Source organism: Poecile atricapillus, chromosome 11 (assembly GCF_030490865.1).
Source record: "Poecile atricapillus isolate bPoeAtr1 chromosome 11, bPoeAtr1.hap1, whole genome shotgun sequence".
Classification (NCBI taxonomy): domain Eukaryota; kingdom Metazoa; phylum Chordata; class Aves; order Passeriformes; family Paridae; genus Poecile; species Poecile atricapillus.
This window is the reverse complement of record NC_081259.1, coordinates 17,617,151-17,631,406: the sequence shown is the minus strand read 5'-3', so window position 1 is coordinate 17,631,406 and position 14,256 is coordinate 17,617,151. Positions and strand designations below refer to the sequence as shown.

General features: G+C 39.4%; 1 protein-coding gene across 2 annotated transcripts in view; it reads left to right on the top strand.

Annotated features, from left to right (window-relative positions):
- The window catches only part of SCAPER (S-phase cyclin A associated protein in the ER), a 134,204-nt gene that overhangs the window by 100,051 nt on the left and 19,897 nt on the right, over positions 1-14,256 (top strand). For both annotated transcript variants that reach the window (XM_058847150.1, XM_058847149.1), the window contains exons 27-28: positions 1,589-1,744; positions 11,127-11,364. In XM_058847150.1, coding sequence (XP_058703133.1) covers positions 1,589-1,744; positions 11,127-11,364 — 394 coding nt within the window. The remainder of the gene's footprint in view (positions 1-1,588; positions 1,745-11,126; positions 11,365-14,256) is intronic.

Sequence of the window (14,256 nt, the reverse complement as noted above, 5' to 3'; positions counted from 1 at the left end):
CAGTAAGGGTGGACATTGGCAGAGGCTCTCGCTTCTAATCCAGAAGAGAAAACTGTCTTTGAGCAACAACAGTGTCTGAAAAGGACAAGGTTTTCTTCTCTGATGTCAAAACCCCCTTTTCTTTCAAAATCAGACTGTAGGACATGTTGTGAGGGAATAGTTATTTTTAATAAATAGTTCTGCTTTTGTGAGAGGCATTATCTAATCAGTAGTCTTTATTTACTAGAATCAATATTATTTAATAATTTTCCCTATCGAGTCAAGTCAGGGTGGTCTAGTCATGATGTAAACTTAAATCCAATAGTGTTCCCTTCTCAAGGAGCCTCTGTTCCAAGAGCCATCTCTGCCAAGTGGACTTGAGGAGCAGCTGGTGGAACAGTGATCTCAGGAGCAGAAGGGTTGGTGTAGACAGAGTAGGGGCAGTGGATCATTTGGTGGTGACTGAAGGCTATTGCTTCTTTTAAGTGAGGTGGAGGCACAGTACAAAAGAGCAGTTCTGATTTTGGCAAGAGGTTTCTCCCACTTTGTAAGAGTGGAGGAAAACACAAAGAAAATTAGAGGGGAAAGAAAGGGAGGTGATTACAGTGGGACCTTGGTGTCCACAAAGAGAGTTGATCTCACCTAAGTCAGCAGAATATGGTGGTTGAGATGGGCTGAAGTCTGAGAAGCTGGATGTTTGTGGTAGAAAAGGGAAGTAGGTGAAGTGAGGTGATATCAGCAAAGTGACATGGAAAAAATATATCTGTGCACAGTTTAAGTGGAGTTGATTATCATCAAAGTATGAGAGAACCTGCTGTGGACAGAGAGATCTTGGTACAAGAGTGAAGAGCAGATTTTTTTGACATATGTTTCCAAGCTATTAGAAATTCAAAGAAGGAAGTTCAGCAGTTGTGATGTGAGGATCAGCAATGATGATCTGGTCAACCCTAATAAAAAAGAAAGTTTTCAGTTTAAAAAAAAGTCACCACACGGTTTTTCTATGTATTGAATTTGAGTCATGAAGAGGTTTTTTGATCCTGATCCATCTGTACTCATGGTAGAAGGTTGTTAATATTCTATTGGTCCCTGAGATGTTGCATATGTATTTATAAGAGGGGAACAAAGCTCAACAACTGGGCAGTGGTTGCTATGATGTATATATTGCTATAAAATATTATCTGGGTAACATCATTGTCTCCTTGAATTAGTGTGTTCTACAGAGTTTACCTCTTTATGCTAAAAAGAAATTGAGCTGTTGCAGAGCTATCAAGATTATTATAAATCATCTAACTATGGCAAAATTCCTTTGTCCTTCTAGCAGTATGCTAAAATAAACATTTACACTCATCTTTCTTGTACAGTAGAATACAAATTACCCTATAACTGACATATCTCATAACAAAAACTACTGATAGTCATGGACAGCCAGATCTGAAGTTATTGTAGTTGGAATTGTTTTATTGAACCCTTTCAGAAAGGGTATTTAAATAATCACAACCTGCTTTTTGAGTGGTTTGATAGCAGAGAAGCAGAAATTACTTCTTTTGCAAAGTTACCAAAACTGTTGTGGAACTACTTTTTTATAATCCACTTTTTCCTCTCTTTGTAGTTACGTGGTGAACATAGGGTTGGTGGACAAGCTGTGTTGCTGTTTCCTGTCTGTTCAAGGCCCTGTTGATGAGAACCCCAAAACAGCAAGTTTTCTGCAGAATGCCACAGCAGTGTTGCATGGGATTTGCCAGCTGTGTTTCGCTGTCAGTGGAAGGTGGGTGCACTGGCTCTGTCATCTCAAAACGTGTTGGTCAGGCAGTGGCCTCCTGTTGCGGCTGCCAGGCAGAACTGGCCCACTGTGCACACACAGGGACAGAAACAGTGCTGGAGATTCCCTCTGCTCATCCCCTCACCAGCAAATTGTAATGAGTTACCTGCACTGAGCCTGGTTTTTGTAAGTCATTTCTCAGAATTGCAAACTTTCCCTCCTTTACTCACCATTCCACACAGGCTTTTATCACTGATAATTTCAAGTGTCCAGACTCAAGGGCTTTGAGAGGTATGAATTATGATCAGCTAAAATCAACTGTTAATTGATTTGTCTCTATGTTTTTTTCTCTAGAGCTGCCTAATTCAGCTCTTGTTCTTTAAAATAACACTGTCCATAAGGGAATTCTGTTTCCCATAAAGAAAGCTATTACTAGATTTTTCAAGGAATTTTCTAATGCAAAATACTTGTTGTTGTAACCTAACCAGGTTGTGGGAAGTGTGCTTGAGGTATGTGCCTGCCAGCAAATCTGGACTTCTGTGGCCTGCAGTGTAGGGCAGCCTGACACTCATGTGAGAGTCAAAATTTCAGAGCTTTGGGCTGCACTTACTAGAACCTACCACATTGTTGCTATTAAACATTTCAGGAAAAATCAAGGCTGGCATAACTTTACAATGCATTCCTGAAGGGTAAAATTATGCTAGGGTTGAAAAACTAGAGCTAATAAAACATAGGATAAGAAACAAAGCTGTAGGTAAAAGCTGTTGCTGGTAGCCAGGGACACAGACACATGGAAAAAGAACTGCAAGAAATATGAGCCCAAAGAGACCATCCCAACTTACTGAAATTTCCCTTTCTGAAAGCTGCCAACTTGGCATTTTAAATTCCAGCAGAGCACTGCCAAAAGTCAAATACTCACTAAATAAAATAATAAAAAAATCACCCTTCTGTTAGTGGAATAATAGTTTTAGCTAAGAGTGAGTAATACAATACTTGCAATTTCTGTAGCAGGCACACACTTCACCCAAATATTAGAGGTCTTTGCACCCCAAAATAGTACAGCAGTGCACAAGTACATCCATCAAGAACATCTGTTCTTTGTAGCACCAGAATAATTTGGGGGGGTTGAGTGTTTTTCTTCACAGTTACACTAAGAAGTATCTGATCCTACCACCTCCATAAACAGCAACGCTCTGGATTTTATCCAAAGGTGCTGGTTGTTCATGATTTCCAGGTTAGATTGTTCATTTGAGCATGAAGACAAATGAGAGGAATGAACTTGGGAGATTTCAAAACTGTTGTCTTTCACTTTCAGATCAAAAGCTTTGATGTCAGTGATTAGAAGGGCAGTTTAAATTACATCTTTCATCACCTGAGCCCATTGTCATTTAAGCAGTGAATGCAGAGTGTAATTCTGTCATGTTACAGAAGTCTTCAATGTTGGAGGTGATGTAAATGGAAAAAGGTACTGCCAAACACAGATTAAGGTGGCAGAAACAGAGGTCAAATTTATTGAATTCTTAAATATGTCACACTGCAGTAATACATGATGTGTGATACCTGATCTGCAGCACAAAAGGCAGCTTCTCTGTGAGAAATACAGATGCCTCTTTCATTCCTGGTGAATGGTGATGGAAGCAATGCAGCCTTTCCAGTCAGCTTTTCTCATCCTCCAGCTCAGTTGATACAGGCTTGAGCACTAAACCAGCCTGCCTGTTACACCCCTCTGTCCGTCCCAGTCACCAACCACTCTGATCAGCCAGAGTCTGAGCTTGTGACTGAGATTTGAGAAGCCCAGGAAGTGTTTCAAGTTCTCTGACACTGTAGCATGAAAAGAAGTTTTGCCAAATTAATGGCAGGCTTTCACCATTGTTGTAAGAGCAGTTTTGAAATGTTCTTTTCATATATTCTCCTATATAAGATGGTTCCAGGTTACAAACTTCTTTATGCTCCTTGGTGGTAATCTGGGGATGGGGATATAAAATTATTCTGATTTTTTTAGTAGAACTTTTTCAGGCTGTTATCTGTCATTTGGAAAGTTGTCATTCCATACAGAATTGATGAGAATACCTTCCTAGAGTGAAAGCTCTCAGCTCTCAGCATTGAGTGACATAGTGGGAAGCTGACACAGGACAGTAAATATTGGGTGAGGTACCAGGACCAAACTAGCCCAGCACAATAGGTAGATCCTGTATGAGCTGTGAGATTCTTCTCCTGTGCCTTCAGATCCCACCAGGTTGTCAGGAACTGTACTGCAACTGTGAGCTGCATATCTCCAGAGGGCTAGAAGTTCTTGTTTAAAATTCAGGTTTTAAACAACTAAAAGATCCTGTCCTGTGGGTACAAAGTATATTGGGCCTTCTCTGGAGTTCTGAGGTAGGAAGAGCTGTCAGTCTAGACTTGCCTGCCTTCCTCAAAAGCACATGTCATAAAACTCCAAATTCAGCAGAATATTTCTAAACCAAGCTCTGAATCTTTACCCAGTGTGTATTTGGACAGTTACTTCATGGAGATAATTCTGTAGGCAGTGAAGAGATCTCAGTCAAGTCCCTCTCTGCACGTACCTCTATGTCAGGCAAGGTGTCACAACAATAATCATTATCACAGAATAGCCCCAAATTACTTTATATATATATAAATCAACATTATGTTTTAAATTAGGTTTATGGTTGATATAATGTAGATGGTAAAATTTTAAGATATGAATGAAGAGACTTCTTTTATTACTGTGGTAGACTTGTAGAAAAAAAAAGTCCAAAATCATGGAGTTAGATACAGTAAAGAAAAGTCTTACTAATGTAGAAACATAAATTGGAGGATTTTCAATTTTAAAATCATAAAATATTATTGAAATAAGGAAATCTATTCTGAACATATGTTATAAACATTCCCTATGTAAGAGGGGGATTTTCATTCCATTAATGATCAAGGTCTTTAAAAAAGATTTAACTTTGGTATTGATCTTACTTTTCAAATTACCATTTTTGGTACTGGCTAATAAAGGCTTGATTGATTCTTTTAATTGAAATTTTGCTGTGGATGGAATAGCACACTATGAAATACGTAAAAACACTGTGAAATACATAAAAAATATCAATTGTTGAAAATCTTAATAACTTCTTAGCCTGTTTCAAGCTTGTTTTGATACTTTTTGTCCTGTTACACAGTGAGAATCATTGAGGATGACTTGAGACTTCCAACTGTAAGTCCCATTGTTCTGATGCTGTAGTGCATCTATAGCTAACAATGAAAGTGAAAGCTCCTTCCTCCCTGATGAGTTAAAAAGAAGGGTGTATGAGAGCTGAAAACAGGACATTGTCCCTTATTGTTTGTAGGGAGAAATCAGAAAATGCAGCATGTCTGAATATTGAGCTCTCTCTGCTGAGCAGATGAACCTGACATTTGATACTTAAGCTTGAAAACTGTGGCCCTGGCAATGTTTAATTGGTTTTTGCTCACCACTAGAAGTAACAGTAGCCAGAATTGAAAACAGAGGCATTTTTATTAACCTGAAATAAAGCAAAATATTAAATACATTTTATATGGAATAACAGTGGGTTGTGTGGTCATATAGATCTCTTGAAATCTGTGTGGAATTGCAGATGTCCAGTAGCAGTGTTGAAGATGACAGTCCTGTTTTCCAGAATGTGTCACTGTACATATGAGAGCTCTAAGGCCTATTTTGGGCCCTCAGGTCCTGACTACACATCTGGAATGTGCTTGGCTTATACCCACAGGACAGAAAACAATGAGCAGACTTGGAATGCAAGGAGCTTTAATAAAGGCATGGCCATGCTGCCTCAGCTCAGCCTTCCCTGAAAGCAGGAGGGAACACTGAGAATCTCCATGGCGGGTCCTTTGTCAGCATAGCAAAGGTTTTTCTTATGTTCCTGTCTTCTCCTGTACTGCCCAGTGTTCATCAAGCCTAGATCCCCTTTTTCCCTATTTCTCTGGACCTTAGCTTGCTGTCCTGGAGGTTTAATTCTTGCTCTGTGGAGGGCTGGAGCTAATGCCTTGTTTCACTTTAGCCCACCAGTATGAGTGAATAAATTCACATTAACACAACAGAGTTAATGTGAAGAACAGGAGGGAAACCAAGAGCAGTACTGCAGTGTAAGACTCAGTCACTGAGGCACAAGGTTTTCCCCAGGAGCAGTACAATGGAGAGCAATAACACAGATACAAGGAGGATACTACATTGGGCATAAGGGGAATATTGCAACTAATAGTCCCTCAAATTATGTAGGTCCTTGTGAACACCAGCTGTTTAAAAAATTTGCTGTTTTCTCAATTTAAGCAATGCCTTCAAGCTTTCTCGTTACTCCAGGAAAATACAGTGTCAGAGCAGTGCAGTAATGAAATTGTTGCTGTTCTATGTTATCTCAAACCAGTGGTGGGATATAGAAATGTGTGTCAGCAGCTAATGAAGCTGGGTTACAGTGGCAGAAAGCTGCAGATGCAGGGTCTGATGCAGGGAAACAGTGCCTGTCGTGTCACAGATCTACACAGAAGTGGGCTGGGCTGGGCTCACTTTTATTACAGTAATTAAGATAATGTCTGTTTTGGCTGCTGGATGGTGAATCAGGCTGGCTGAACCTTGGTTTTGCTTCTCAGCGCTTCCAAGGGACAGCAGCTCCAGCAAGTGCTGTTAAACTTAAATTACTGGAAGGTTTCACTTCATCACTTCTGTACAGCACTGCAATCCCTGCTTGACAGTGGGAATTGTAGCAAGGTCTGACAGGTGCTAAATGCTTCTTTGTTCTTCTTTTATTATTATTTTGCCTCTTTATTTTGACATCTCTTTCTAAATAAAATAATTTAGAAGCAAAAAGTAAAGATGAAAGTTTTTAAATCCCAATAATAAAAAACCCTAACAGATTATACTCTAAGCCTCTTGGAAACTCATGTTTTCATTTCATTCCATATTTTTAATCAGGAGTATATATTTCAAATATACAAACATTATAATGTATATCCTTAGAGAGGCTTGTCTGCTTGTTAGCTCAGCCAGTTTTTAAAACAATATATTTTCAGATATAAACAGTTTGCTCATATTGAAGCTTGGAGAAATTGTAGTTTTATACTTGTTCTGCAGAGTATGCTGTTTTTTATCAAGCTGTATTGGATTCATGTTTTTAATAAATAGTGGTATATTTTAAGCAACAAAGTACCACTGTTCAGTATCTATCTTTCTTTTTCTTTCTTTTTCTTTCTTTTTCTTTCTTTTTCTTCCTTTTTCTTTCTTTTTCTTTCTTTTTCTTTCCTTTTCTTTCTTTTTCTTTCTTTTTCTTTCTTTTCCTTTATTTTCCTACCTTTTTCTTTTTTCTTTTTTTTTCTTTCTTTTTCTTTCCCTCCCTCCCTCCCGCTCCTTCCTTTTCTTCCTTTCTTTCAACAGTTTTTTAATTCTTAAACCCTTTTTATAAATCATAGACCACATACCAATTCCTGAGACTCCTTGATGGCCAAGCTGAAAATCACAGTGGCAGCCCAAAATGAAAATACTGTGCATTTCATCAAAACCTTTTTTTTAAGATCCTGCAGGTTGTTTGACCATAATATAAATATTTGTCTGTTTTTCTGTATACACATAATTATTGTGACTGCTAAAGTTTGAAAGCTTGTTTGTTTTCCCAGCTACATCAGCCAATATCAAAAATCCAGTGGGTCTTGCTTCCCTTCAGGGATTAATTGAAGGGGTTTTGTCCATAGTGACTATTCTACTTTTGCAGCTTTTACAGACTCAGACACAAAGTTTCTTTAAATAGGAGAATTAAGAGGAGTTGCAGCTATAGGAATCTGATCTCTTTTTCAGATGTTAGGTGAAGTTAGGTGAAGTCTGATTTTCTGGTGTGACATTCTCATGTTATGAAGGTTTTTAGGGGTTTTTGCTTCAGTCTGTCCCAACAGCACTGAATTTTCATTGGGCTTACATTTTGAAGTGAACTAAAAATCTGCTAAAAGTTTGAAACCCAGTGTTGTGCAGACTTGACAAAAAACACTCAGAGCAGTAGAGGTAAAGTTTCATGCTGTATTTTCCATCATTTCTTATAGGATTTTTTTTAAATTTTAAAGCCCACAGCAAGTACAAGTAACTTTTTTTACCTTTTTATTGTAAACATTTGGGCTTTAAGTGATGTAACCAACAGTTTAGCTCAACAGGAGCCAGTCATCTGTTCACATACACACTAACTTTAGTATAGGCAACATCCAAACTAATTTTTTTCTGGCAGTTCCTTCAATCCATCAAATCTAAAAGACATGTTTTTAATTTCTCTTTAACAGTTTTGTTCTGTAGGACAACTTCAAAATTTTTCATCTTTTCTGTGAAAAAGCTAATGCTTGCATTTAGAGTTACTTTACAATTGACTTTTTAATGTATATTTTGATTCATTCTCTGCTCCAGAGCAGCACAAAATGGTAAAAAAGGATTTCATCCAGCAATGTAAGATTTCTCATATGGAATTGTTTAAAAATAATGATGGAGTGAGAGTTGAAAGCAAGCTAACTTTAACCTTTGGTAAAATTGGTCAATCTTCTGATTGCACAGAGTCAGAAAAAAATTCTGTGAGGTATCATATGCAGTAATTAATTTGGGGTTATCATTTGACTGTGAGTGTACTTTTCTGTTTTGTACAGCTGAAAAAGCTAAGAGTGAAATTAGGAAATACTGGTTGGCAGGAGGAGCTGTGCTCTTATGTGATCCTGTGGCAATAAATGTTCTAGTTAGTCGAGTGTAACTAAGTGATGGTTAGCACATTTTGGCTACTACATCCTGCAGAATAAATCCTTGGACATCAGAAGGCATTTTGAAGTGAGGAATACCAGGGAGCCCAGACACACAAAGCAGAGCTGTGCACAGGGTGGTCCCAGAGCTGCCAGCTCTCCCTCCTCCTGCAGCCATCCAGGCTGATGTGCCAGCAGGACCTGGAAATTCGTAGCAGGGATCTGCCAAAGGCACAGCTGGCACAGGCAGGTGATGGGGCAGGAAGTGTCTCTGCTGACTCTGTTCACTCACACTCACTTAGAGACCACAGAGCTTCAAAATGAAGGTTTGGGGCATGGATTCAAGGCATAGGGAAAGCAAAAGCCCTGCCATAAATTGTTGTGCAGCGTAGCCCCACCCAAACACACTCAGAGCTCTAGTATTTTTTCCATTTTTTATTCTTTGTGGAGTAAATTTTAGGGTCTTAAGAAAAACAGACACAACTATGTTGCTTTTGTTCTTACTGTGTTTTACTAAAATCTGATTTTTCCCTCAGAGACTTGTGGACTATTTACACAGTCTGGAGTGCTTTGTGCAGCACAGGTATCCCTGAAGCAGGCCTGGGACATTGATCCTGGAGGTAGCAGCAGAGGGTACAGCACTGAATAGCTTTTTCAGTAGCATTGAATATTCAAAGACTGTAAACAGAAATAACTCAGAAATGATACTCATAAGTGCTAATTTCAGATGAGATCACTCCTTACATCACCTGACCTACTGCTTTGTAAAGGTAAAGATGTGAGGGGACAGTGGTGGAACCAGATGGGTGCCAGTAGAGCAAATTGTGTACAGCCCTGTCATATCCACCTGAGCTCAGGGCTGCTCTGGGACTTGGGGAATTCAGGTTCATGATCCTGCTCAGCCTCTTTCACTCCCTGTGGTCCAGGGAAGCGATGGAGTGCTGTTAACAGACAGAAATTCTCATGGACAGGCATTGGTTTGGGTAAGGTGGTGCTTTCTTGCCTGCTTTATTTGCTTCACTGGGAGAAGTGAAAATGACAGAACAAGGTGATTGATTGTTGCCAAAACTTGGTCATTGCTGATCTCATGGTTTCATTCCTCTGTTGAAGAACTCTGTCTGTAATTGTAAAAAGCAGGATCAGTCAGCATGCCCAGCATCTGTGTTGCAGATATCACTGGAACCTGTATTTGTAACAGAGGGGTGCAGGTTGCTCCTGGTCCAGGTACAGGAGAGATTATTGAGAGCTGTTCCAGTCAAGGGGAAAGCTTCTTACTGGTTCTGCTCAACAGGAATATTCTGAGCCCTCTGAGTGTCTGGTCTTTGCTGTCTTAAACTGAGGTCTTCAAACTTACAGATTATTTTAGAAAATTGGTTTTCACTTCCATTTCCTTTGCTTTTAGTAATTATAAAAGGGAAAAATAACCTCATTTAAGTTGTCCTTTTATAATGTTTTCTCATATAATCTGTCATGTTTTCCTTTAATTATAAAAAGAGGAATCATATATACTCTCAATCTTTGTAGTCTCTTTTGATATTGGCACTTTCTTCTTTTTTATTTCTTTTCTTTTTTCTGAAAGATGGAAACATAGTAGATGAGGTAAAAAGCAGACCTTGATGTAGCATATATTCGTTGTTACTGTTTGCTGTGTTTTATTATTTTAGTGTTTCCTTTGATACCAATATTGACCAAATGTGTTTCCAAAATGAAATTCAGGTCATTTATATAATGGGTTTGAATTAGAATTCAGAAAATATAAAACTTGGGGCTTCACTTTGTGCTTGCCCACCCTCCACACATTATTTAGTCTACAGGGTTGTGATATTCTGAGTCTTCCTTAGTAGTTGTCCTGCATCATCTTCTGGGTTAATAATGTGAAAAAACATGAGTAGTAAAAAATCATGGAGAATTATGTTAAGTGTTTTTGAAAGTCTGGATGTGAGAATAGAAAGGGCAGTCCTGAGTTGTCTGTCTGTGCTGATATCCTAGATAACCAAAAACCTTCTCCATTATTTTATGTTCATATCCAAAAGATGGCAAAGAAACCCAGTTCCTGTGTGCACGAGCTGTGCTGGTTTGTACTTACCTGTGCTTTGCTGCCCTGCTGTGCTCTCCCATCACAGCATCTGACTGAAGTAAGAAGCAGGGTGTTTTACTACTGCTCCAGCACTTCATTCTTAAATTCCTGCAGAAGTGTTTGATTAAGATCATCTGTTCCCAGTAACTGGTTTCACTACTTAGGTAAGCAGTTTGTTCCAGTGCCTGCAGCCCATCACTGTGGCAGGAGAGGCTCCAGGGAGTTCTCCCAGTGCTGCAGGTTGCTGTTGGAAGCAGCAAAGGTGAGAGCAGGCTGCTGGCCCAGGAGAGGGCTTGCATTGGGCCCCTAGGTGCTCCCACAGTGTCCTCAGACTCCTCACTGCTGGCAAGAGCACGGGCACGGGCTGTGACACGAGATCCTGAACGATACAGCTGTGCTGCAGTGAAAGAGAGCGTGAGACGGTGCCTTAATTATTGCAAGTCTTCTGGAAATGCTGTGGTTTCCTGGCACTTCAGGCATCAGGTTTTCCCTGGTCCCCAGTTCACTGTTTCTCTAACATTTAGCTCCTTGGACGCCTCTCCTGGACAAGCACTACTCACTCTCTGCTGCTCACTGTTTCCTTGGCAGGTCCTGGAACATATTTGACAGCGCACGTCAGGACCCCACAGGACTCATAACAGCTCTTCAGGCCACAGATTTGGTGGGAGTCCTGCACATGCTCTACTGTGTCCTTTTCCATGGCACCATCTCAGATCCAAACACAGCCAGCCCTAAAGACAGCTATGCCGCCAACACGGTCCAGGTTGCCATTCAGAGTTTACGTTTCTTCAATAGTTTTGCTGTTCTTGACCTGCCTGCCTTCCAGGTAACACATGTTTTAAAACTTGTCTTGATGGGAAAATGTTAATTATTGATTGTATCTTCGGACTAAGTTTTGTCTTTCAGATCTTAGTTGTTGAAGGTGTTTTAAAATATTAGGTTTCATGCATTAAATTTGTAACTATTGTTATGTCTACCATGTAGCTGTGGCTGATGAATTTAACCAAAAAGTGAAAATTTAGAATACACTAAATACTGAATCCTAATTATGTCTTCTAACGTATTTTTTGCTTTTTTCTAGCATAGTGCTTTTTATATTTATTAAGCCCCAAAAGTGTAAAAAGAAAAATCTTAGTCAAAAGGACAAAATAAGATTTTTTCTTATGTGAAAGGATTTGCTTTTATTAAAACCACATACTACGTTTTCCAGTGCTTTCAGCGGCCACTTGCTTTAAGATTGTGCAGCTGAAACTGATAACTGCTTGATGTCATTTTTTTAGCAAGTAAAATTTTGTCGACCAAAAATCAGAAAATATGTTTTCATTATTTTTATTAAATTAAAAAATAAAAGATGCTGAAGCAGAGTTCAAGTGTAAATGAATGATTTTGCTTTACAAATACTGGTATATTTCTCAGGTAAGCTGGTAAAGTTGTATTGTTAATGTAAAATAGCTGTCAGAAAGCATTGCTTTGAAAACACATTTAGCAGCATCAATCTCACACAATTCAACAGAACAGGTTTCTTTTTCATTTAATGTGTAATTTTTATATGTTGTACCATACTCTCCATCTGAAATGCATTAAACTCAGCGAGAGCTTTTCACAAGTGAAGAATTTAGTGTGGCTCTTTCAGTTGTTGGTGTTTCTTGCCATGGATTTTCAGTACATTTGGTGTAATCTGTAACAGCAGCAGCAAGACTTCTGTGTGCAGCTGCAGCACCCACTCCAGTCAGGGTTTCTGTACAGGGACAAAGTCAGGATATGGGCTGGAGTTTTGTTGCACACACTACTGACTCCCATTTCTTTCTGTAAATCATGGTAGTTCCCTCCTGCACCTTGTTTAGTGCTTCTTGGTTTGATACTGGCTGTTTATGTGTTGCTGTAGGTGTTACAGGTGTGTGCCAGAGTCAGGCTTGAACAGGTACAGGTTGCAGGGGAGCTGTAGAAAATCACACTGGCTGGAGGGCTGTTCCCTGAAATCCCAAGAAACCACTGTTCATTTTTAAAACACCATCTCCTGCTTACTATGTCTGTATTTTTCTCTCTACCAACACCATTATATGTCAGCATTTATAATGGACAGTCAGCATTAACTTCCAAATTCCATGGTCTGTGTTAGTCTGTTCTACCTATAATGGAGCAAGTCAGTAACTATTGCATGAAGGGTGGCCAGAACCCCAGCAGTGGGAATTGCTTCCCTCAGTTGATGGCCACAGGGCTCTGCTCAGGAGGTATCATCCACCCAGCTGTTTGCTGGACTGTGGGCATGGTGGTGTTTGTCATGGACAGGCACTCTGGGCTGGCCTCAGCAGCTCTCCCTTCCCATGCATTAATGTGATTTGTTTCTGCAAATGTTAAAAATAACATCCACCTGAGGCAGTTTGCTGGACACCCTGACCCTGTGGGCCATGGCAGGCTGGCAGACAGCAGGGGGAAAAGCCTCCTTTATGTGATGTGTGATCGTTATCTCTAAGGAATAGTTTTATCACAAATTAGTAGGACTGTGGAATAGGAGGTTCTGATTAGCAGAAGAGGTCTGGTATCCTCGAGTTTGTATTAGCACAGATGGCTCATGGTATATATTTCATTTAATTTGACAGTCTAAACAATTGAAAGATGGTAGTGAGAAACAGCACAGGGTCCTGAGCTGATATTAATTCTGGCTAAAAAGGAAGCATAGTTTCCTTGAAAAATTAGTTTAACTTTTATACAGAAACTCAGGTGCCCTTTGACCTGTTGTTATCAGGGGAGGTTAAACCCAGAGTGTTGGGTCACAGCATGTACGGACAGTGCTAATTAAATAAGGATGGGCCTGAGAACGTAGCATTTACATGACATAAAACAGTAAATGGTGGCTGTGTTGGGCATTAAATTTTGAAAATACACTGACTTACCAGAATGCTTGAAGTTCAAGATCAAAAGCATCCACAGCTGAGCCTGGTTTCATTGTCAAGGATCCTGCTTTTGTTGGGTGTATTTGGAATTCAGCAAGACTAAACTATGCCACAGCCTGGGATTTATGTGTATGTATTTACCACAGGCTACAAGGTAGAGAATGAAGAAAACTCTGAAATGAGATTTTCTCAGGCCTGCATTGCTGTTTTATTAGAGTTAGGGTTCTGTCATGCTCATTCTTTGTGCTTTAGTTTTCCCCTTTGACCCTGTGTCGCTCTATCTGCTTGACATGTTTATTAAATAGAGGCTGTAGGCTGCACAGATAAAATCTAATTCTGAATCTCCATGTTACAGCAATTTGCCTACTTTTAAAAAACATTCCAAGAAGCTTTGCAGCTGAGTGTTCTCTCCTTCTGGATGTTTCTAATTTCTTGTAGTGTTTGAAAAGTCATTATTTGTTATTAATCATTGTATTCCATTCAGAGCGTGAGTTATTAACGAGAAATGCATTTTGCTCTGTTGCAGAAATGAAGATGGTTTGGTTTGTTTTGCTTATTTCTAAGAGATATTACTGAATTTTCCTGGATCATGTAATATATGACAAATGAAATGGTCAACCTAATGCTACTCTGAATGTCAAATAAGCAGAGTCCAGTTTTTCCTTTGTCCCTTGAAAATTTGAATTTATTCTTGCTTCTGTGGCTTTTAATGTTGTATTCTTACTGTGAACAGTAAGTGGCTGAAGAAAGAGATCTGATTCTGGCCTTTCACAATGAAGAACATAGTCTGCACTTTGCAAAAAAACCCAGAAGGGTGCAGCTAA